This window comes from Argopecten irradians, chromosome 5 (assembly GCF_041381155.1).
Source record: "Argopecten irradians isolate NY chromosome 5, Ai_NY, whole genome shotgun sequence".
In the NCBI taxonomy this organism is placed as follows: domain Eukaryota; kingdom Metazoa; phylum Mollusca; class Bivalvia; order Pectinida; family Pectinidae; genus Argopecten; species Argopecten irradians.
The window spans coordinates 39,653,742-39,680,309 of NC_091138.1; the positions used below are offsets into that span (position 1 = coordinate 39,653,742).

The 26,568-nt window shown below is 36.2% G+C and overlaps 1 protein-coding gene across 1 annotated transcript; it reads left to right on the forward strand.

Annotated features, from left to right (window-relative positions):
* Positions 1 to 149: 149 nt before the first annotated feature.
* LOC138323818 (crossover junction endonuclease EME1-like) lies at positions 150 to 26,548 on the forward strand. The gene is made up of 11 exons (XM_069268670.1): positions 150 to 267; positions 1,542 to 2,231; positions 3,270 to 3,416; positions 3,946 to 4,116; positions 7,922 to 8,014; positions 8,473 to 8,591; positions 8,942 to 9,074; positions 9,264 to 9,379; positions 11,415 to 11,598; positions 13,721 to 13,777; positions 24,986 to 26,548. Exons 2-11 carry the CDS (start codon positions 1,644 to 1,646, stop codon positions 25,094 to 25,096), a joined length of 1,719 nt encoding a protein of 572 aa, XP_069124771.1. The 5' UTR covers positions 150 to 267; positions 1,542 to 1,643; the 3' UTR covers positions 25,097 to 26,548.
* The last annotated feature ends 20 nt before the right edge of the window (positions 26,549 to 26,568 follow it).

A 26,568-nucleotide genomic window follows, 5' to 3' on the forward strand; every position in this document is an offset into this window, starting at 1 on the left:
GAAGATAACTTATATTAATACGCCAATTAAAGCATTGATGAACTTAGCTATTGATCTGTATAAATCATCATGAACACAATTGATATTTACCCTATTTGTGAAAAGCACATGTTCTTTATTGATAAAAATGCATTTTGTATTTATAGATGTTGGAAAATATTTACATATTTTTTCATGCGTTTTTATTTCCGGAAGTGTTGTTAGGCACCTTTAAAATTCTACAAAGTGAAGATGAGAGAGTGGATTTGACTGTATTGTCCTTTGTCGGTAATATCTGCATGCGATTGACTACGATTTTTTCTTAACATAGTATAATGTCACTTGTATGGTCTTTCCTTACACTATTCAAAGCAAGTGTTTCACATGGCATTGTATTTTCCACTTAATATTCAGTTGGCGGGAGCTTTAAAATCAAACAGCTAACACAGGATGGTAAAATAAAGCAGAGAATTAACTACGGTTAATGTGGTTGTTTAGATATCTTGATATAGTTAAGATGCAAGAATGTATCTAATTGTCAGGTCCCTGTGATCAACGACAGTTCTGTATATATTAGTTTAACGAGTTACCCCCCTTTATTGACCACCTACTCTGAGATACAGACAAACCTGTATTAGCGGCCACCCAATAGACTAACAAAACATTACAGCTAAAGACAGGTTGCTGCTTAATCCAGGGACATCAAAACCAAAAGGAGATACAGCAATTTATATGTATTCAGATGTTTTATTTTTTTAAATGGTAATTAATGTAAAATGAGATTGATAATTTTGTTGACTTGCAAAAGTTATTGGCTTACCATTAATACTACATTTTCATCGCATTCTAAATAATTTAATTAAAACAAAATAAATGTTAATGTTTCATAATGCGAGTTGTCTTACATTTTCCGCTATCGTCCTAATAACTGCCCTTTAATTGACTATGATGCACCAGTAGCTACTGTTGTAGCGGAAAAGATATCACCTTCTGACTGAAAAGTCAGTCAGAACTGTTGTAGCGGAAAAGATATCACCTTCTGACTGAAAAGTCAGTCAGAAGGTGATATCTTTTCCGCTACAACAGTAGCTAATGCACCAGATGCTTAACAGCGAAATGAATATACTGTTAACCATACATTTCTTTAGTGTTGTAATTTTATCTTAGACCATCAATGTAAATTTTGTTATGTTATAATTTTCTTAAGAAACTTTCAATTCTTATTTTTGAAAGATACAGTTGCAAATGACTCATTTCAATACAATTCGCCCTGTGTATAAAGAACACTTGGCCATATTATCATTTTTGTTTGGTCTTTATAGGCAGGTTTGACTGTACATGTATAGCTATATAGAAAAGCCATTTAATATTGTGTAATTCTTCCTCTCAATAATCAGGACTTCAAGGGTAGAAAGATACTTTATGTATGAAAAAAATAAATGAAAAATGATCAAAATTGAGAGAAAGAGAAATCATAATAGATAAAGTTATTATTTAGGCTTTAAAGTAAAATAGTGAATCACAAATGTATCATAATTTACACTGTACATGATTTTTTCCAGACACTTTAAGGATGTATGATTTTATTCCATCCAACCAATCGATGATTCAATGAAGTCTAATTTCACATCACATCATATTTGACCTACCACTAAACTCACAAGATGGAAAGTAACTTGAGTGACACTGATATCAACAGTGATATGGACTGTGATTTACCTGATCTTGATGGTCCACCAATTGTTGCTCCACAGACTCGCACAATTCATTGTTTGTCTGATAGTTCAGATTCTGATGATGGCAATCAAAAGCCTAGACACATCCCACTTAAGGAACGGGTTCTAAATTGTCAGAATCAGCAAGTTACAAATAAAGACCAAGACATTTCTGATGGATCTGATATTGAAATTGTTGGATATAAAGCCAATCAGGATATTGCCAAAAGTCCAGTTGCTATCAGTGATGATTCTAATGATAGCTGTGTAGTAAGATGCAACAGTCCATACAATGACAATGATTTGGAGCACCTGCCCTTGTCCAGTTTTATCAAGTCGCCATGTATTCCAAGAGTTCCTTCTTTATCAATTGATGACAATGCTAGTAACCAGCAAGGCAAACCTAATTCTCAAACCTCCCAATATAAGTTTTTAAAGCCTCCAGAAACTCATACCTCTTTACCTGCCTTATCTGTACCCAGTAAACAAAGGAAAAGGAACACAGAAGAGATTAATGAAAGGAAAAGACAAGCACAGGTACTATCAGATATTTTTATTTTATGCCACCATCTTGAAAAAGGAGGTCATATAGTGTTATTTTCTCGATATTGGAATCATATTCCAGGGGTTACTATCACTGTCATTATATCCAGCCCTGTAATATTCCGCAGCAACCTGTGTGTAACATCTGATGAGCAGGCAGTTTGGTCTTTTGATCAAAAGATCAAATAAAGGTGTATTGCATGGCTTTGTGTGTTGATTTTTATAATTTCAAAAGAATTCTATGCAGGCCTGTGATTAGCTTTTTTTTCCCCCGCTTTCTCCGAAACGGGAAAAATTAAATTTGGGTTTGTCCGTCTGTCGGTCTGTCTGTAACACTTCGTTTCCGTGCAATAACTGTAACAAATGTAAACCAATTTTCTTCAAGCTTTGTGACAAGGTTAAATGCCTTAAGGGCTCGGCTAAGTTCTATCGCGACTGTCAATGGACCTTATTTAGCGGAGTTATGGCCCTTTGAATGAATAAAAACGTAATTTTTCGCCATTTCCGTTATTTTTTCATGTTTCAAACAAGGTTAAACCTAACCTCACTAATGTTTACCTACAATATGTCCTGAAAGCGGGGGATGGAAATTCCACAAATTTGCTTGTTCTTTCCTGAACTGCCATCAGTTTTGCTTTGAGATAGTCCAGGGAAAGGGTGGATATAACGACAGTGAAAGTTAACCACTGGAATATTGAGGATGGTGTTTATCCTGTTGTATCCTCTCGAGCTCTTTATATTTATGTGACTTTCAAAATATGATGTTGTGCTCATAAACACATCAAAATCAAAGTTTGATTTTGATGTCAAGTGTTTATGAGCACAACATAATATTTTGCAAAACAAATATTTTGAAATTTTCTCACAAAATAAATAATAAACAATTGATATCTGGCTGTAAAGGCAGATAACTCTAAAGAGATTACAGGTAGTTGAATTTAGTTTGAAGTTAAATACATATAGCCTCGCATGTCATTTCTACATTTTATCTGAAATAGTATTTCATAGTAGTTTCTTATACTTGAATTACAGTTGAAACGAGAGGAAAAAGAAAAGCAGAAATTAGAAAGAGAGAAATCAAAGCAGGAAAAACAAGCAGAAAAAGAAAGAGCAGCATTGATGAGAAATGCAGAAAGAGACAGAAAGAAACAGTTTGGGCTGCTCAAGGATTGTATCGGTGTAAGTGTTAAACGTAATTTATTTGCAAAATGGCATTACTTTAGTTTACGATTGATTAATTGTAACGCATAATTAGAAACAATATTGTAGGTAGGAAAACAAGCTTAAAGTTTATATCCATTCTTTAGAAATCATATCTTGGGACTCATGATGCCAAACAAAAGTTTCAATTTTGCATGGAGTAGGAGTTTTAGATGGTTGTTACTATAGTTATTGTATCTAATGTCCTTTCTGACAAAATAAATTTGTCATTTTTATAAAACCAAATATTTGTATTCACATTTTCTAGTTCTTTAGCTATATCTTTATTGATAGTTTATACAATTAAATTAGTATTTTATCAAGTCATTTGTTTCCATTTACAGTATCTGAAGCAAATGCTTTGACTGATTTCTACCTCCAATTTATAAAGTAACTTGAATTTGATAAATGTGTACTTTCCTTATAGTATGAAGTTGCTATAATCTGACCACTATTTTCCTCTCCAGTATTATGTAAAATATTCCTGTGGTTTTTTCTACCGCTCCAGTATATGAAAGTTATTCTGGACACTCATCTTGTGAATGACCTTGGCCTTGGAGCCAGCATCTTTAAGAGCTGCGAGTCCCTAGGGGTGCAGTGTGTGGCCGAGTCCCAAACCATCCCCTTTACCATTACCTGGCAAAGGACGGTGACTGAGTGCGAGGTCACTGAAGGAAAAGTAAGTGTGAGGTTACTGAAGGAAAAGTAAGTGTGAGGTCACTGAAGGAAAAGTAAGTGTGAGGTCACTGAAGGAAAAGTAAGTGTGAGGTCACTGAAGGAAAAGTAAGTGTGAGGTCACTGAAGGAAAAGTAAGTGTGAGGTCACTGAAGGAAAAGTAAGTGTGAGGTCACTGAAGGAAAAGTAAGTGTGAGGTCACCAAAGGAAAAGTAAGTGTGAGGTCATTAAAGGAAAAGTAAGTGTGAGGTTACTGAAGGAGAAGTAAGTGTGAGGTCACTAAAAGAAAAGTAAGTAAAATTACTTGATGTACATGTATATATAAACTGTCATTTTGACATGAGAAGTTATCAGCAGCAGGGTATTATCTAATAAAATGTACAGTGATCAATCTACATTCCCACCAATTTCATGAGGACTTTCATATAGATTTATTATTGCAGATAACTTTGCTGTATATCAATCAAGCAAAACAGGATGTCTCCTAAATCTGGAATGTTCTGATTTACTAGTCATGATGACCAAAGCCATGTGGAATTGGTTTTAACTTGATGCTACACCGCTGACGAATGTCATATTTTCTTTACAAAAAAACAAGTCTCTACCCCCTTTATTTCTTACCCAATATCAAGTACTGAGAGTACTGAGAGTTAAAAAATGTTAAACGAAAGCTGTCCTTCTCTCAGCATCTATCATGTATCAAAAGCCGCAATTAGCGACGTCATAGTTGAGCAGACAAGTACCAAAGTTCGGTCAAACTGACATGTATATTGACATTTGATCTACATATCTAAATAAAAACTTGTTTTGCCTATATATCACAAAATGTTAATTTTAGGGTCATATATTGAAACTAGGCAATACGTTGTGTCAATAAAGCAAAATAAGGTCAATATGACTTATATTTCCTACACCAATCGTCAGAAGTATTTCCTATTTCTGTCTTCATGGGTTTATTTACTTATTAACTAAGCAAATATTCCGTTTAGATCGAAATGTATATCGATGTAACTTATATGTTGACCTTAGATATTTCTCAAGAGGATATACTGTTGTTTTGATGTCATAAACATGTCATGGATAACTAGGATTTCATTCGTGAGTCAAACAGCCCATGTCTGACTATTATTTCACACAATAAAACATGGTCAAACTATACAGTAATGAAAAAAGAATCCAGTGGACTGAAATTGCTCAACTTTTTTGGGGCACCAAATAAGATATTGCACGCTAGGAACTCTTCAAACTGACGTTCTTGGTGTCTGATATAGTTAAAAAAATGAAGTTAGTCGTTGAAGCTATCATTCTACAATCCCAATATCAGATTCCAATGCCTCTTAGTTATTCACAATAAGTCGTTTAAAGGGTTTTTGCCTATTTGACCCTTGTAACCTTAAATGAACGTGGTAGTCTTTCGTGCCAGCATACTACAGGCCTTATACCAGGTATCTAGGTATCTTAGTTATTCACAAGAAATCGTTCAAACGATTTAATCTTTTGAATTATGTTTTGACCTTGAATGAAGGTCAAGGTAATTTATTTCCGCAAACTTGGTGGTCCATCATTCCAGCATTCTACATGCCTAATATCAGTTTCTTGGGCCTTGCGGATATTGAGAAGAAGTCGTTTCAATGAAAAGATTATACGAACGACGAAAATGCGAACAGCGCATGACAATGGACAAAGCATGGTGACTAAAGGTCATCCTGACCCTTAGGGTTAGATGAACTTATGACATTAAAATGAACTAATGATGAAAGCGCGGTCCTGCAGGTAGGGCGTTTAAAATTGTACCTACTGCCCCTAGTGCATGATCTTAAAAGGCGACTAAATTTAGGATTCGTATCATAGCATCTCTTCTTCCTAACTTAATTTATATTTCCTTAACGTCTTCCTTGACCCACCGCCTCACGTTTGGCCTTCGGTTGAGAGCTCGCCCCTGTGAGGTAGGCTCTGGGTTTCTGTCGAGACACACGTTACACCCTGCTTAGCGCTCAGCATTAAGGGAGTTGGACGACCTGGTTCATATGTTGTCAGTATAATGTGACTGAGTGGGAATGTGTTGCTTATTACCCCTGCAAGGATTTATAGAACAGTTACTAGAACTGCTCTAGAACGGTTCCGGAAAGAGTTCTAGAATTGTTCTAGAATTATTCTAAAGGAATTATAGAATCGTTCTACAACGTTTTCTAAAACGATGCTCTAGAACTGTTCTAGAACAGTGTTCTAGATTGTTCTAGAGTAATGTTCTAGGAACAATTCTAGAATTATTCTGGAATTAAGAAACTGGAGCAGTTGTAGAACATTTCTAGAATATTTCAGAACATTTCTGAAAAAGTCTCATTTAACATTGTAGAACCGTTCTGGAACAGTTGTAGAATTGTTCTAGAACAGTTGTAAAAACTGTTCTAGAACTTTTTAGAGCGTTTCTAGAACTTTCATTAGATAATCTAGAAAGCATGAACTTTCATTAAAGGATGTTTGATGAGGAAAAACTTATAACTTGTAATCAGTACCTGGTAAACTTTTTGATGGTATTATTTCGTGATACTAAAGGTAAAATGAGACATAGCGCCTCGTCTGATGTCTGATTGACGCTAGCAAAAAAGGTACCAAATTTAGTCGCCTTTTACGATCATGCAATGGGTATAGCAGGTGCAATTCTAACACCCTACCTGAGACGATGGCAACATTGATGGTTCCCATTAACAATTGGGGAAAAAAAACGTGGCATATCTAGTCATTCATCTATTTGAGCTGTTTATGGTGAAACGATGATTACCTGAATATAATTTTAAACATCAAAATTTTAGGGTACTCGAGCAGTGCCTTACTTATTCTGTTGCTCAAACGAAAAATTGAAAACTTCAAAAAGTCGTATTTTTTGTCAAATTTGATATTTACGTTCCATTTGTGATAAAATGATATTAGATACAGCCAAGTGTGATATGTCGTTAAAAAGGCAATTTTATGTGGTATTTTTTAATCATAAGAAAACGTGATTTAAGTGTTTTTACTATGACTTATGCCAGGTAAAAGGCCCAAGAGGCCCAAAAATCAAAAAAAATATCGTGGGCGGATTTTTAGTCTATATGCAACACCTCCTTAGTATTTTTTCTTCGGTTACAAAAGTTATCTACTTTACACTATTACCACCATTTAAAAATTTGAGCTTCTTATTTTACTTAAAGTTAAAAATATTAGAAATGATTAATTGTGTCCCGAAAAAACTCCATGGCACTATGTCCAATATGGAATGAAGTACTGATTGCGCATGCACCAAAAACAAAACAAATTATTTTATATGCATTTTTGTGTTAAAGATTGCTCCATGCTACAAATTGGTATTTTTTCACTATCAAAAACAGGAGCAGACGATTTAGTATTTTTTCTTCATTTACAAAAGTTACTTACTTTACACCATTACCACCTTTGAAAATTTTGAGCTTCTAATTTTACTTCAAGTTAAAAATATGAAAAAAAAATTGCATCCCGAAAAAATGAATATGTGGCACTAAAGGCAAATAATTTTTGAATAAGTACTAGATTGCGCATGCACCAAAGTTCAAAAATATTATTTTATGCTCTGTTTTTTTGTGTTAATTAGACACATCATACACAATTAAACACCACTTATTGTTACAAAATAGTGAGTATCGTTTATGCTCTTACGGCGATGGAGCATCTTTAAGGGGAATAGCAATACTGCATTATTTAAACACACTCCTTTTCAAAAAGTTTAACAATTAATGTTTCATGGGATTCCCATTTGCTCTAAAGGTGATGCGATGTTTTTTCTTTCACCGCAGTTGAACACCTGGACAAGACAGGCAGTAGAAGATAATGTTCTTACCCTTATACCTACATCAGACTTTGTACAGTTTGTAGAGAACTTTAAAGAGGTAACATGATTTACATGTCTTAATTTTCCAAAAGCCAAACATTCTTTAAAATGTTATTTACTTGCAAAGTGTTTAATTAAGACTTAATTATTTGTCTGGTAGAGCATGCCTTGGTCGTTTCTTTAGTTATCAAACCATGGTGAGTTGTACTTTGGTTTTGATTCTTACATTATGGTCCTCTCAATTGACATTTGAATTCCAAGTAAAAGATTCAGGAAAATGTACAGATAAAACCCTGCCTTGATAATATAGCAATGTTTGGTGTGATAAGGTATGGTTTATATCTTGTCAGAACAACTTTTAAGTCAAAATAATGTTCAGTTTGATATTTTTACGAAACAGATCAAGTGAGAATGTTCCTTAAGTTTAAATATGAAATATAAGAAAAGAAAAATTGAAGGAAGATTTTCAATGATTGAAAATAAACATACTGGTATACACCTGTATATTTTCACCAGGCACAGATGGGAGAAGACCAAGGGCAGACAACTCTGAAGAAATATATACACACATTACAGCGGCATTATCACAACAAGAATATAACTGCAGTTGTACTAGGGATGGAGAAATACTTCAGGTACATGTATCTTAAAACTACAAGTTACTGTTATTTATAGGTGGAAAAGGGATTAGGTCCTTCTGTAAATGGATACAATTTACTCACATTCAGCTTATTCCAGCAGATAAAATCAAATGTAATCAAATCCATTTCACTTCTTTTTTTCTGGTTTAGATATGACTTTATGCTTTAATAAGTTAACAGAAGAAGGGGTAAGTACCATACCCATATAAAGCATAAAGCAATATCTAAACAAGAAAAATATATATATTTTTAAGTTATATAAATCAGAGATGATGCTTCTTTTCATTGTTATTATATTGATGTACATTTTTTACATGTAGTTAGAGTTGTTGCTTATTAAACAGGTATCAGAAAACAGCCATACAGAGGAAACACAAAGAGGCAGTGCGCTCCTTGGAACAGAATGAACCATCCAGACCAAAGAAAAAGAAAACAGGGGAGACAACTACAGTAGTGTCTAGGATGGATGTGGAAGAGGTATGCTGATATCCATCAATATTTTGTCTAATATTTCAAGACCTGAAATTTTAACAAAACAAACAAATCTAGCACTTAAAAAGACATGTAGCTAAGACATGTAGCTTACATATCTGAAAAAAGTTATGAGATACTTATATAGTTATAGATTTCTATAGAGTACTAAGTGTTTGGTTCCTTGATTTGCAGGCTGTCATCGAAACACAGCTTCAGACAGGAAGCATGGTGCACCTGATTGAGACCAACGAAGAATTTGCTGATTTGGTGAAATCATTCACAAAAGCAGTGGCTGAAAAACCAGCTAAGTAAGCATTATAATTTTACACACATATAATATCCTATGTGTAATAGGAAAGGAGAAATAAAGCAGCCAGACCAAGGGGTTAGAACCCAGGACTTCCAAACTTTAGCTGTTAACTCTACGGATTGAGCTACCTGGTCGCTGTTATTGACATAATTCAGATTGTCCTTCACTTTTTAAACTCGCCATCATCACATGGCGGGCTATTCAAATATCATTTTATCGTTGGTCCATCCTGTGTTAACAATTGTTGTTATGCTATTTCTAAGAAAGTACTGCATGGCTTTTCTCAAATTTCATTGTAGGTTCCTCTAGGACCCTAGTTGTGCATGTTGCATTTTAGGAATTTTAGGACTGTTTTGTCAACAAGATGGCCAAGAGACGGCCATCTTTGATTTTGATAGTTAGTGAAAGTATCTGTAGATTCTTCTAGGGCTCTAGATGTGCATATTGCATTTTGACATCTTGGATTTTGATAGATACTGAAAGGATCTGTAGATTCTTCTAGGGCTCTAGATGTGCATATTGCATTTTGACATCTTCGAATTTGATAGTTGAAGTTTGAAAGCAGAGAAAAGATCACTCTATCCATTGTTAGACATATTTCATTATTTGGTGGGCACCAAAATCTCTCTGGGGAAAAAATACAAAAAAAAAAAAGACAAAAAAAAAGAATCTCAATTTTTGCATCTTCATCCAAAAGTTTTTTCTCCTTACACCCTTCAAGTGTTTTGAATTTTCGGAAGATTGGTCTATGTCTGACAAATGAACGAGGGATCTTTTCTCTCCTTTCTTATTAGCATGACACTCCATGGCCCTAGGGAAACCTACATATGAAATTTGAGACAGATCCCTTCAGCACTTTCTGAAAAATAACAGTAACAAATATCAACTACCAAAATCCTAGATGGCTGCCTGGCGGCCATATTGTTTTTCCGATCAGTCTCAAAATCTGCATGCCTCTCCCAAGTGTCCTAGGCAAACCTACATATAAAATTTGAGGCAGATCCCTTCAGTACTTAATGAGAAATAGCGGTAACTTACATCAACTGCCCAAATCCAAGATGGCTGCCTGGCGGCCATATTGTTTTTCTGATCAGTCTCAAAAACTGCATGCCACTCAGAGTGCCCTAGGAAAAACCTACTTATAAAATTTGAGACAGATCCCTTCAGTACTTTCTGAGAAATAGTGGTAACAAACATCAACTATAAAAAAAATCAAAGATGGCTGCCTGAGGGCCATATTGTTTTTCCGATCAGTCTCAAAATTTGCATGCCACTCCGAGTGCCCCAGGAAAAACCAACATATAAAATTTGAGACAGATCCCTTCAGTACTTTCTGAGAAATTGCGGTTACAAACAGCAACTGCCAAAATCCAAGATGACTGCCTGACAGCCATATTATTTTTTCCGATCAGTCTCAAAATCAGCACGACACTTCTAGGGACCAAGGGAACCATACATGTACTGAGAAATATCCGTGTAGTACTTCTCAAAAATTAGCGGTAAAAAACATTGTTTACGGATAATCTGATTAAAATACAGATCCTTATTATCACTACATATGATAAGGGGATCTGACAACATCCCATTAGGGGTCACGTCCAGATGATCTTTGGAAATGGCCAATCAAATTGTCACTGCCGGAATCTTGACTGGGGACGAAATAGTTTGAAAAAGCTCTCTGAAATATTTTCATGTACGTAGTCATCTAACCTAAAGATCACAACAAAGCTTAATGTATATGTATACTGGGACGAAATGGCGTTATCAATTGACATAGCAATGTATTGAAAATTTATGTGATCTGAAGTAGACGTGGTAAAAATGTCATCCGAGCATGACCCTTTATTGGATGTTGTCAGATCCTCTCTTAAACGGAGAGGTTATAAGGATCTGTATTTTAATCAGGACAGACCAAGGACGAAAGGCACTTTGAATAGCCCACCATCTGATGATGTTGGGCTAAAAATAACAAAGGAGTGAGAGAAGACATTATAAAGCTGTGGATTAAGAACAAACTTTCATTACCATTGTAGGAAGGACAGATTAGAGAGCGTGTTTTCCTTCCATGAGGATGGAACAACCGGTGTCAAAGTAGACAAATCTGGTCATGGTCTTCTCAAAGTTTGGAAACAACAGCTCCTCCAGTTCAAAAACATCAGCCCAGACATTGCAGACGCTGTGTTAGCTGAATACCCTTCCCCTCGCCTCCTATATAAGGTAATATCCTGACCTCTATACCATCATAAAGTATCATTGGATTGCTCACATGTGGCCCTCAATGCCACTGAAAACTATTGAATGCTTTTCTATGTTAGAATTTATAGATAACATGAATTGATAGTCAACATAATTTTGACCAGTCACAAACCTTCTAAGGCATAAGGCCAATCAAAATTGTGAATTATGTGGTCCCCACCCCCCAGGGGGGCTGTGGGAGGGGGCCAAAAGGGGTAAAAATTGAGTAAAATTTCAAAAATCTTCTTCTCTCTCTCACAGATGTGGTAGAATCAAATACTCTTCATAGATAGAAAGGTCTTAAGGTCCTTTACAAAAATTGTGAATTATATGACCCTGGGGTCTCTAATTTTCTCCCTGGGGAGGGGGTTAAGTTTACTATAGTTTATATTGGGAAAACACGTTTTTGCGCATTATTTGGTCATTTTGTAATAGGAAATGAGTCAAATGTTGTCAGAATTATCAGTATGAGATGGCCATTTAATCCTATTAAAAAATTTTCTATGACTGACCCCCAGGGGCCTTCGGGTGGGGTCAAAAGGGGTCAAATAGGCTAAAACTTCAAAAACTTCTTCTGAAATTCTGGAAATGGTAGAATCAAATACTTTTCATAAATAGAAAGGTCTTAAGGTCCTTTACAAAAATTGTGAATTATATGACCCTGGGGTCTCACATTCCCCCTGGGGAGGGGTCAAGTTTACTATAGTTTATATAGGGAAAACACATTTATGAGCATGTTTTGCTCAATTTTCATTGGAAACGAGTCAAACTTGGTTAGAATTTATAGGCCTGAGATAGCATTTTAATATCATATCCACATTGGTCCTGGCCGATCCCCTGGGGGCAGAGGGGCAGGGCTAAAAAAGGGTCAAATAGGCTAAAACTTCAAAAATCTTCTAATCTTCTGGATATAGTAGAAACAAATAATTATAGATGAAAGGTCTTTTATAAAAATTGTGAATTATATGACCTTGGGGACTCGCGTTACCCCCTGGAGAGGGGTCTAGTTTACTTTAGTTTTATATAGGAAAAACATATTTGTGAACAATATTTGCCCAATTTTCGTCGGAAATTAGTCAAACTTGATTAGAATTATTAGCCTAAGATATAGCATTTTAAACATCCATATCCCGTCCTTGATGACCCCCTGGGGGACCAGAGGGGCAGGATCAAACAGGGTCAAAATGATTTAAAATTTAAAAAAAAATACCTCTTAGTTCACAGGTTTGATGGAAGCAAATACTCTTCATAGTCTGAAGAGTCAAATTTATAAATCACTGACCAACTTCAAGGCCCAGCCATATAGTGTATATATGTCTTTAAATTTGTTTCATTATATATTTCTAACTCAGGTGACCGTTAAGGCCCATGGGCCTCTTGTTTTGGCCAATGTAACCCTAAACAGATATTTTTTTGGCCCTATTTGACCCGATTTCCCCCCCCCCCCCCCCCCCCTTAAGGCCCCTGGGGTCAGTCATTGAAAATTTGTTAATAGGATTCAAAGGTCATAAAGGTCATTTCATAGGGATAATTCTGACAACATTTTACTAATTTCCTATTACAAATGACCATGCAAATAATGCTCAAAAATCCCTATAAAAACTAGAGTAAACATTACCACCTCCCCATGGGGTATCTGATTCTACCACACCTGTGAGTGGAGAAGAAGATTTTTGAAATTTTAGTCAATTTTACCTTTTTTGGGCACTCCCACAGCTCCCTGGGGGTCATATTATTCACAATTTTGATTGGCCTTATGCCTTAGAAGGTTTGTGCAAATTTCATTGAAATTGCTTCAGTGGTTTTGGAGAAGTCGAAAATGTAAATTGGCAGACGAAACAAATAAAAGGCAATTAGAATATGTCACCACGAGACTTAAAAAGCACAACTATGGCCTTAAATCATAAGAATTAACTTAAGAGACTGTTCGCTATTGAGTATTCTTCCAATACCACGTGCATATGAGGGACAAACAAAATATTTATTATTGATTAATACATAAGATGATTTATCTATGTACTTTGTTATGGGTCTTGATGTTTATAGCTTGTCTGTATTCAATAGACTGATCCTGATTATTTTACAACTATACATAATTTTCCAGGCATTGACAGAATGTACAGATGAAAGCAGTGCCTCACGCCTTTTAGAAAACATTGTGGTAAGTATTGCTTCCAAAAAGTCACTAGCACTTCACTTGAAATCAGGATTATCATATTACAATATTTTTTATCCCGGAAATGTTCATATAAGAGAAGAGGGAGTGATGAATGATGGATCTATGAAATAGGTTTCCTCAGAGTTTTGGCTGGAGTTATTAATATTACATGTAAATGGCACACATTTAGCCTTACAGGTGTTCACTATATAGGCCTGTTATTTAGCCTAAAATATCCAGAATATGTCTAAATAAATGATAATCATGCTCAACAATGGCATGGATAGCCATGGACGTTATGACTTTTGTGAACCAATTATCTCTTTGAAATGGTTACAACAGCATGATATATGGACATCAGCTGATTATTGATTTATAACCCTATAGAGGTAGGCAGGCTGGTAGCCTTGCTTAAGCCCAAAAATATTAATTGGTGATGAGATGATTTGTAACCCTATAAGAGATAGACAGGCTAGTAGCCCTGCATAAGTCCCCATGAATATCATTAATAGATAATGATATTTGTAATATCCTCGCTAGGTCGTAAACAGGAAGTGGGGTACCTGTTGAACCTTGACAGAAGGAGTATAATGTTAGCCGTGTAAAATATGTGGATCACGAGGCTGAGTTAAATTATAGTGGTAATTTTTAATAAGATTACAAAGTCATTGAGTTGTAATTTATATAACAACCATGTATATATTTATTAGGCTTGTGTATTAATTTCATAGTGCAATTATAGTGGTGTAATATATATGTATGCTTATAACCTAAAGTACTGAATGTGTAGAATATTTAAAGGTCCAGTAAACTCGGGATTGTTTTACTCATGATTATGCAGCCAGAGTTAGTTGTATGTTTTATAAGTGCTATGGCCAAACTAGGGGGAGACCGAAATATCAGTAAATTGTTACGGCACCTACTTAGTAGCGACTATGTGTGGATTGTTTCTTGGAAAGCATGGACAGCGACATCGCACGGGTCCCTATGCACGTGTGTAAACTGAGGTGACCAATTTTATTTATTTAATTTGTTACCAAAATTATGGTAATGGAGTATGGTAAGGGACTACGTGGAAGTGTTCTGGAAGGACATGACAGGACATTCTACGGTGGGTCCACCCACCTGTTTAACTGACGCCAGTAGATAGTATTGTGCAAAATGTGCATAAAAACAGGCGGTTCTGTCCATCCTCAACCAAGTTCCAGTTCAGAATAATCAAAACATTCTCTATTTTGTTTAAGCCTGCATCGGCGCCGGTAAGACTGAAACGAGACTGAGACTGAAAAACCAGACCTGGAGGACTGGAAACTAGACTGAAATCTATTAGACGGACATCAGACGGGAATACAGACTGAGACTGGGTACTTCCGCCTCACATACACCTGCGTCACCGCCTCCTCTAGGGCCACCTTTGAGAGAGAGAGAAAGTGAGAACTCTTGTCTACACTTTGAATAAAAGCCGTCAACAAGCTTCTACCCTACTCCTTGTCGTCATTTCGACCAACACAGCCATCCATAGGACGACAAGGTGGGGTAAGAGGTTATGTTATTTGGTGCTGTGACCAGGATCTTCAATATATAAAGAAGAAAAGAAAGAACCTGAAGACGAAGAAACAGACGGCTAAAGGTAAGCGAAATTTCTCTACTTTGATTAGTACCTCTAGTAGCTGACCATTTTTAATGTTGTTTAGGTATTTAGTGGTATAGTTTGGTTAGTTTAGAAACCAGGTACTGTCAGTATACATATTTTTGGCAATATTTAAAAAAAAAAATGTCTCTCATTTAGATGTAGACATGGCCCAATTAACTGAGCGTATGGCAGGTCTAACACAGACAGAACAAAATCAAAATATGCCCCCAGATCAGAATATTGCTCAGGACGATAGTGAGGGTAGTGTTAAGAAACATGGCACAACATTTTAAGAACTTCTCTGCAGCTATGACAGCGCAGGGAGTTTTCCAGGTCGTTTAGGTCATTTGAGGGTGACCCCACTCAATTCAAGACCTGGATAAAAGAAATAGAAAAAATACGCAAATTAGTAGGGCTAGATGACAAGGAAATCCCTAAAATAGCGTATCAAACAAGTTGTAGGTTCAGTAGGGGATTTTACTTCAAACGAGATTTAGAGGGAGATCTGTCTTGGGAGGACCTTAAGAAACTCCTCAAGCAAAGATTCGCTGACATAACAGATTCGCATCAAGCTATGGCCTTATTACGTAAAACAATACAGAAACAGGACGAAAGCGTCCAGATATACGCTGAACGACTCCTGCAAGTAGCAGAAGACGCGTATCCTGATGCCCAGGAATGTGAAAAGGGCATTTTTCAAAGACAATTAGTTAACGCCTTTTGTGATGGGTTGCATTTCGACTATGTTAAGATGAAGGTTATGCGCGAGGACCCAGACACATTAGAGAGGGCGGTACATATAGCTATGCGCGAACAGAACCTTAGGAAAAGGTTCAATCTAAGTCAAGAACATGAATAATGACAATGACATGGTCTTAAGGCCAAGACAGGAACATGTATATGACCCTCAGGTAGCCCCTACGCAAGACACCTACTTTAACCTTAGACATAACGAAACTAACACGAGGCGAGAAGTACCAATGGACATTGACCACACCAGACAGAGACAGTGTTATAAATGTAAACAAAACAATATCATAAGACAGACCACGCCCAGTACAAGACAGAAATAGTTTTAGGGAAACACAGAGGCAGACACCCCTTAATAGAGCCCTAGAAATAGGTATTCAGACAATAGCAGATATCATAACCCAAACTCAAAATAGGTCGTATAGTACAGGTAACAGAGTGCAAACTCAGAACCCCCACAAGTGCAGTCATTAGGTCGAAATAAACAAAGATCACAATTAAGATGTTTTCAATGTAATGAAGAAGGTCACATAAGAAAGAACTGTCCCCAATTAAATAGAAAAAGTTAGGTCCGTTAAACTAAGGACCTCGCTTCATAAGGAAACCGATGGGGCGAGGTTGAAAAGAAATAAGAAGCATGTGTCTAAGAAAATAGAAATATCAGGTAACCCAAGTACAACTGAGATAAAAATAGGTAAACAAAAATTAAGAGCTCTCTTAGACACAGGTGCTGAGGTTTCCATAATCAGCAATAGGATTTTTAAGATGTTACCGAATAAACCACGACTAAGAAAAGAAAGCATGACTCTCCAATCAGTCAGCAGTACACCGCTCAAGGTGAAAGGTTCAGCAGACATTTCATTTCAAATAAGACATTTGACCTTAAGACATAAATTTTATGTTGTTGATGGCATGAACAGAAACGGCATCCTTGGTTTAGATTTTCTTAAATAAAATGGCGTTAGAATGTATTTTGACCTTGCATGTATGCGTATAGGTAAGACCTATGTTCAATTAGAGGAAGACATACATATTGCCTCAATAATAAGAACCACCCGCAAGACATTGTTAAGACCGCAAACGGCAACGGTATGTCAGGTAAGACTCCCAAGAACTTTTAAGATACCAGGATCAAAGCTCTTAGAGATATCACCAAATGACACTTGTATATATGATGAACCTGGTTTGACCTTACAAAACGGTGTAACAAAGGTCACGAACCCTCGCAAGATACCTATCTTGATACTTAACCAAAACAAACAGGACGATTTAACCTAAAACGAGGAAGTGTAGTAGGCAAAGCACAGGCCTTAGAAGACAAAGACATTTCAAGAATAACTGCGACAAAAGACGATGACAAAGACGAAGAAAACTTTAAGGAGGTAGATGTACCAGACGAGTACAGTGCTGAGACACTAAAGATATTAAGAAGAAACAAGGATCTATTCGCCAAAAAGGATTCTCAGCTTGGACATACAAAAACAGTTTAAGATGCATATAGAAACAGGAGATCACAAACCAATTAAGAACCGACCTTACAGGACACCCCTGAAGAAACGTCAAGTAGTGGACGAAGCTATTGATGAGATGTTAAAGGCAAAGGTCATAGATAGGTCTAGAAGTCCCTGGAGTTTTGGCTTAGTGGTAGTTGATAAGAAAGATGGAAGTAAGAGAATGTGTGTAGATTTTAGGAGTTTAAATAAGATCGTTACCCCGATGTCAGTAACTCTTCCTTTGATAGATGACATTTTGACCCTCCTAGGACACTCAAAACATTTCACTACATTCGATTTGAAAAGTGGATATTGGCAAGTAGAACTCGACGAGGAAAGTAAACAAAAGACAGCTTTTGCCTGTCACAAAGGACTATTCCAGTTCAACAGAATGCCTTTCGGACTAAGTAACGCCCCTGCTGTCTTCCAAGAATTGATGAATATTGTCTTACAAGGATGTGAACAATTCGCCACAGCTTACCTTGATGATGTCATAATTTACAGTAGGACAGCCGAAGAACACCTGAAACACTTACAGATAGTCTTTAACAAGTTAAGACAACATGGACTTAAACTAAAGCTTAAGAAATGCACTTTCTTCAAGAAAGAGACGGAATATCTTGGCTTTATGATTACGGACAAAGGTGTAAAGCCGGACCAAAAGAAAGTTGAAGCTATTAGGGCCTTACCAACCCCTACTTGCGTAAGAGATGTAAGAGCATTCATTGGAATGTGCGGTTACTACAGGAAGCACATTCCCAACTTCTCAAAAATAGCGGAATGTCTTACAGAACTAACCAAGAAGTATGCTAGGTTCAAATGGACTGAAAGAATGTCAGAAGTCATTTGACTATCTTAAAGAAAGTCTTACAGTAGTGCCTCTACTAGCATACCCAGACCCAAGCCAACCATATGTGCTTTATACAGATGCATCAGACACTTGCATTGGAGCTTGTCTTACACAGAAGACAAAGGAAGGTGAGGAAATGCCACTTTATTACTTGTCACATAAGCTTAGCCCAACACAGCGCAGGTGGTCTGTGATAGAGAAGGAAGCTTTTGCTGTGGTATATGCTCTTCAGAAGCTTGATAACTACTTACACAACAGTTCCTTTGTAATAAGAACGGACCATCGCCCACTTTCTTACATATTCTCAGACAAGAAGACATTGAATAAGAAACTCTCCTTATGGTCCCTTACTGTAGCGTCCTATAATTGTAAGGTAGAATATATTGAAGGTAGATTTAATTGTTGCGCGGACTTACTATCGCGACTACCAACAGATACAGCGGAAGAAGCTGAGGATAAGCAAGGAGAAACCCAGGAAACTAAAGACATTCATGATGTCTTGGACGTAGATGACAGAGCCTTAGAGATTGGAGCTCTCAACTCTAACAAGTTTAAGCCAAGAGACTTTGTCAGTAGTACAGTTGATACTCCAGACGATATTGTTAAACCTCATATGGATCTCCCTAAAGACATAGACATGAGAAAAACTCAAGACAATGACGAAGACATATCAAAGCTGAGACTTAGACTTTGTAATGGACAAGCAACCAAGAGTGAGGAGGAGCGCTTCTTGGTTGTAGATAACTTAGTGTATTATTTGTCAAACGCGGAATCAGATGACCCGGTCTTGAGACTTTACATTCCGAAGGAACTTGAAGGAATGGTGATAAGACAGTATCATGATTTCCTAGGTCATATGACAGTTGACAAAACATATGACGTAATAAGAAAGAAGTATTATTTTCCTTTGTTATACAAGAAGGTTCACCAACACATTGAAAAGTGTGTGACTTGTCAGACAAGAAGTCACAGTAACCCTCATCCTCCTCTTCAAGACAGCCAGATACCCCCATACCCTTTTGCTAAGGTAGCAATGGATTTGTCAGGCCCTTACCCCCAGACATTATCAGGAAACAAATACATCGTGTCGTTCATAGATGTTTACTCTGGCTTTCCGGAAGCATTTCCAGTCCCTGACAAATCAGCAGCAAACATTGTACATCTTATCTTGGAAGAACTATTCCCAAGATATGGTAGCGTATTAGAACTGGTTACAGATAACGGTTCAGAGAATATCGCTAGATCAGTAAAGGAGACACTAGAAGCATTGAATATCCACCATGTTACCACTTCTTATTATTGCCCCCAGTCAAATGGAAAGGTGGAGAGATTTCATAGAACGATGGTAGACATTTTGGCCAAGAAGACGCGTGGGATCTTTTCTTGAACCAAGTATTGGCCGCAGTAAGATTTCATACCAGTGAGGTAACAAAGGCTTCGCCTTTCTTCCTGCTTTATAACCGCGATGTAGTACTCCCCTTGGACACAATCTTAAAGCCAAGACGGCGGTATGCCGGTGAAGAGTTACACAAGATCGCCTTAGAGCAGCAACATAAGTCCTTTGTTCTAGTGCATAGACACATGAAACAAGCGAAGAAGAAACAGAAGAAACTCGCTGATAGGAACTGTAAAGACGAGAATCTTAAGACAGGAGATCCGGTTTACATAAGAAACCATAAGCGTACCTCAAAACTGGACAATAAATGGACACCTTACTATAGGATTATTGAGCAAACTGGACCAGTAAGTTTTAAGGTAAGAAACCAGCTTACAGGTGAAGTCACGAAGACACACGCGAGGCATTTACGATTAGCAAATGTTGATGAATGGGAGTTGCCCAAAGATAATATAGGTCGACCTTTAAGGAAATCGACATATGTAGTTCCCCCTGAGAGCAGTTCAGAGGAGTCTGAGGAGGAAACATCCTTAAAAAGAGTCATAAGATATAGAAGACAAGAAAGGTCAGATTCGGACTCTGAGGATGATATTCCGTTAATGGAGCTAAGACAAAGGCTCCGGACTCGAGAATTGAACAAAGCTAGTCCTATTGATTCAGATGATGAACTTATACCTTTATCACAATTGAAAGGTAAGTTAAAAGAAAACAATAACGCTGACACTCAGACAGATGACGACGATGATGATGATTTTGTAGATGCGTCTGAGACTGGTGGTACTGCTGATGACATGGAGATTGATGCGATAAATAAATTAGCAAATGAAGTTACGACCCAAATCTCCACCGCAGTAGATAAAACATGTCAAGATGATAGGCTCAACAATAGAAAAGATGTAGATTCTAAGAACCAGACAAAGAAAGTTAAGAGAAATATATCAAGAGACTCTGAGGACAATTCAGAGCTATTTAAAAAATGTCTGAAATATTTTCTTCGAGATCAATAACGAGATTCATTAGTGAATCGTTTCTTATCGTTTCAGAAAACGAAATATAAGCTTTTGTTCTTAATCTAAGATATTGATGAATATTTAGGTACATACACTAAGATCGACAGGGCCCTTAGTGAAGCAAAGGAATTAGTTGGATTAGCTAGAGATTATCTTAATCATTTGAAACTTCAGATCAATATGCTATCTCTAGGACATTTAAGCCCTTCAGTCATTTCACCCCCAGACTTGTACGAACTCCTTATAGAATTAGAAAGCAAACTTGACCCAGGTGTAAGAGTACCTTTTGACCCGGAAACTGACTTTTGGGAATTTTATAAGACAGTGACCTGTACGACACTTATTAGTACTGATAGCCTTATTGTAGTTATTTCCATTCCATTAATAGACATGATTGGCAAGTTTGCTGTGTACCGAGCACATAACCTTCCTCTTCCGTACCTTGGATCGAATCAAACAAATATCTTGGCGACTTATGAATTAGAAGCAGAAGCTCTTGCAATCAATGAAGCGAAAACACAATTGGTTACAATGACAATTGAGGAGATGAATCAATGTGTAAATAGCGTTAAAAACTACTGCAGGTTTCGTAGTCCAGTGTATACTATAATGGGAAATAAGAAATGTATTGTTAATCTTTTTATGAATTGGACCAGTAATTTAGTTAAATATTGTACTACAGTAGTACAAAATACAAACACTTCCCCTATGGCCCAGTATTTGACCAATGGCCAATGGATAGTTGTCCATGATAGATCCTTGACCTTTACACTGAAATGCCCCTATAGAACCCAATCTGGTACTGTGGTGACCAGATACTCTATTGACACCTTATCCCTTGCGGAAGGTTGTTCTGCATCAAATGAATATATGACCTTGCCCTCATATTATCATTCAGAGAGTAAATATAACCAAACAGATCATTTTCAACAGGTGATTTCAAATTATTATGTAGGCTCTATTGAACTCTGGAAACCAATGACCCAAAGACTACCAAATGTTAAAAACATTAAGATACCCATAAACTTAAGCCTATAAAGGAAAGTTGATAAATGAACTTGACAATTCATTTGATCTTGAACCTATGGAATCTGATTTGCCCCTCTCGACCTACTTGTCGATAGTAAGTGTGGTAGTAGTTGTTGTTATAGTGATATATTTATGTCATAGGAGAATTAGGGATAAATGTCAGAAATGTAGGTTAGGTAAATGGTCAGTGAAAAGGGGAAAGTCAGAGTCGAGTGTCTCGCAAGCCTCAAGAACAATGCAAAGACTCAAAAGTAACCAATCCACAGAAGACATGACAGCCTTAGAAGAATTGATGACAACATACATCAAGGAACTCATCCACCAGGAACAAGAAAGCACAGAAAAACCTACACTGATGTCAGGAAATTACCCTGAAGGCGTTCACCTCGCCGAGGCAGATGTGACTGCCCCATCAGGAAGTGGAGGAATTGAATCGGGTAAACAAGACTGCCTTACAACCCGAGTACGAAGTGTAATATACCCAGACTTGAGAAAAGAGCTCAGTATTCCATAGACAGATATAAAGTAACGTCTTGGTCGTAACAAGACAATGTCTAAATGTGAAGAAGGAAATGATAATGACCCGGTGAAACATTATGCCGTGATATTTAACGTCTATATGATTAAAGATACTTACGAGACAAAGATATACATATAATGTCTCGGTTATTACAAGACAATACGGAAACGTCTTGGTGTTAACAAGACCAACTCTTGTCTGGATATTAACGTTAGTCAATTTTAAAAAAATCACAATGTCTTAATGCGGATAAGACAAAATGTGACCTCTTCAAGAACCGTGGTGGATGACGAACCTAAGAACATAAAGAAGCTCTGGATATAACTAAATAAGCAGCAACTGTGGAGATAAACTGTGGATTTTTATATATGAGCAGTCATATTATTACGAATGATTTTAACGATGATGTTACCATGGAACTGTGTGACTGTTGAATAGGTTCAAACTAAAATGGACGTGACTGTGAAATAATATTACTGATTTTCAATGACGTAGTTACCATGGAACTGTGTGACTGTTAAATACATTTGTATGTTCGAACTACAATGGAAGTGAATGTGAAATATGTTTGAACTACAATGGACGAACTGTGAAATATGTTTGAACTACAATGGACGAACTGTGAAATATAATTACTTTATGATGTTGTGACCATAGAACTGTGACTGTAAATAAGACTTTATATTGCATGAATATATTAAAGAGATGTTTAAAGTATAACGTCCAAGATAATTACAATATGTGTATGTACATATTGTGCATTAAGGTAAAGAGTTGTAACGTTTAATAGGATAACTTCGCGATAATTAAAAGTATACTGCATGACGCATGCGAATGAAAGAAGGTTGAAAGGAGAAATGAATGAAATGGCCACTAGTTACTATTTAGGGAATGTTTTTGGTTTTTTTAAAGGAGGCGGTGGTAAATTGAAATGTTAATAATACTTGATACTTTGCGTTAAGAAATATGTAAGCCATTCTGAGAAATGCCTTACATATTGTCTTGTTTGAAGAAAGGGGCGATTATAACCCTATAGAGGTAGGCAGGCTGGTAGCCTTGCTTAAGCCCAAATAATATTATTGGTGATAGATGATTGTAACCCTATAGATAGACAGGCTAGTAGCCCTGCTTAAGTCCCCATGAATATCATTAATAGATATGATATTTGAATATCCCCGCTAGGTAAACAGGAAGTGGGGTACCTGTTGAACCTTGACAGAAGTTGTTATGTTAGCCGTGTATAATTGTGGATCACGAGGCTGAGTTAAATTATAGTGTATTTTATAAGAGTACAAGTATTAGTTATTTAATAACAACCATGTATATATTTATTAGGCTGTGTTTAATTTCATAGTGCATTATTGTGGTGTATATAATGTTGCTTATACCTAGTACTGATGTGTAGTATATTTAAAGGTCAGTAACGCGGGATTGTTTACTCATGTTTGCAGCCAGAGTTAGGTTGTTGTTTTAAGGCATGGCCAAACTAGGTGACCGAAATATCAGTAAATTGTTACGGCACCTACTTAGTAGCGACTATGTGGGATGTTCTGGAAAGCATGACAGGACATCGCACGGTCTATGCACGTGTTAAACTAGGTGACCAATTTATTAGTTAATTGTTACCAAATAGGTATGGGTATGGTAGGGACTACGTGGAATGTTCTGGAAGGAATGACAGGACATCACGTGGTCCACACACCTGTTTAACTGCGCAGTATAGTTTGTGCAAAATGTGCATATTACAGGCGGTTCTGTCCAGCCTCAACCAAGTCCAGTCAGAAAATCAAAACATTTCTATTTTGTGAAGCCTGCATCAGGCGCGGTAAGATTATAACATGTAAATGGCACACCTTTAGCCTTACAGGTGTTCACTATATAGGTTCATACTGCCTGTTATTTAGCCTAAAATATCCAGAATATATCTAAATAAATGATAATCATGCTCAACAATGGCACTGATAGCATGGACGTTATGACTTTTGTGAACCAATTATCTCTTTGAAATGGTTACAACAGCATGATATATGGACTTCAGCTGATTATTGATTTTCTATTGTCACCTATTGAGACATGTAGCAAACGACATCAAGTGGGCTAGGTTTAAACCTGTCATTATAAATGTAGCTTCCATATCATCCTTACTGCAAGCATGGGCTTTGTTTTAGGTGTGAAAAATTGGTATGTGAAAGATTTCTGTCACATGAAATTTTATTAAGTGTGAAAAAATTTTACCTGGTAGAACAGCTTTGAAAATCAATTTCCCTTATTGTGTATCACATCTTTAAATTCAAGATTTCAGATATGAAACTGTGCAAAATACTCACTCAAAATCTTTGTATACACTATGATATATCATTGTATTGAGCAAAGTATACACTATGATATATCATTGTATTGAGCAAAGTACCTGTATAATTGATAATTCTCCAATACGCTGATTAAAGCTCCATTGAATACTGTGTCATAAATAGAATGAACCCTGCCAGCTAAAATTTAAGCGATATCAACTCTATTCATGTATTTACAGGTGAGGCGAGGAACAGGTGTGCTTGGAACAACCCGTCGAATTGGCAAAGAAATGTCACGTAGAATATACCTGTTTATGACAAGTAGAGACCCTAATGTTATCATCAAATAATAATAGGATAAAAATTCATTTAGGGAATTCGGTATAGTGTAAATAAAACTGGACCAATTCATTTTTTATTTTTTTTTTTTTTTATTTTCAAAAAACAAGACAACAAAAACAATTATTTAAACTGAGATTTGAACTCCTACAAGGTTTATACCAAATCTTAAAATTAAACTTAAATACTATAAAAGTCTATTTACAGAGTAGTGAAAATAATTGAAGATTGTTTTTCAACAAAATGCACAGACTTCCCTAATATAAAGTTTATTTCTATAAGAATATTGCTGTAGCTTATTACTTTGTGAACTTAGTTTTCCTAATATTAAATAAACAATAAATACCATATATGACTACCTATGCTATTGCACCATCCTATTGCAATGTGATGATGACTACTGGTACATGTATATATAAACATATGATGACTATTAAATAATTAATATACATGAATTAATGATCAAATGGAGGCGATTTAATGGTCAATAGAATATTTTGAATGACTTTATTCAATCAATTCATTCAAATTGTAAAGGAAATATTTTTTTCAAAACTGGCTTTACCTTTGATAGCAATTTTTACTGTATACTACATATGCATGTTAACAATGCTTGTATAAAAATTAAAGACATAATAATTTGTTGACTTACACAATTGTTTTCCTTATTTTTCCATGAAGCCATTTTTAATAACTCAGTAATCACTATTCTAATTTAAGCATGATTCATCCGAAGTACAATATTTACATGAAAAAACTTTTCAATGTACATGTAATATTTACAAAGGTAACATCAATTTTGAACCAATGAGAAGCAGAGTCTTCGTGCACTTCGTTTGGGCGTTGATCTTCATTATAACCAGGTAACTTGGTTGAACATTGAAAAATTCTATAGAATACATATTCATCAACATTCACCCCATAATTATGATAATTACATGTATGTGGTATTCTGAAGGCAAATGTGAACAAGTGATCTTCACATATTGTATAAAAAATAAAGGATCGCATGCTTTTAAAACTGAGACACAAGACCCCAATTTTGGTTACAACTCGTACATGAAAATATTTAAAGTTGGTTAAAAAGCAGCAAATAATCACATAACCTTTGTCTTTGATATATGCAAACATGTTGAAATTTAAGAAAATCATGAAAAATGTCACAAGTGCTGTCAAAACTAGAACTGGAATGCTTGACCTAAGAAATTTTTTGAACTACCTCTGAACCTGGCCACTAGAGTAAAGTATGACTATATGTGCTACAACCTGTACAAATTAACAATTTAGGCTAAAAGGTGAATCCAATTCAACTACGTGTACAGAATGCTTCTTATCATGTTTACTAACTCATTCTCAAACTCTGAAGACATTCAAATGAGACAAGTGTGTTTGAATGCTAATAAAACAAAATCATCTTTAATCTCAATGGTAACATGTGGAAACCGTAAATGACCTAAATAAAAAGCCACCTATCTCTATCTAG

Bases quoted from the DNA above. Each gene is read 5' to 3' on its own strand.
- LOC138323818 (XM_069268670.1), top strand. From the start codon at position 1,644: ATGGAAAGTAACTTGAGTGACACTGATATCAACAGTGATATGGACTGT. The intron at 3,417-3,945 runs GTAAGTGTTAAA...CTACCGCTCCAG, and splicing joins TGCTCAAGGATTGTATCGGT to TATATGAAAGTTATTCTGGA. The intron at 4,117-7,921 runs GTAAGTGTGAGG...CTTTCACCGCAG, and splicing joins GCGAGGTCACTGAAGGAAAA to TTGAACACCTGGACAAGACA.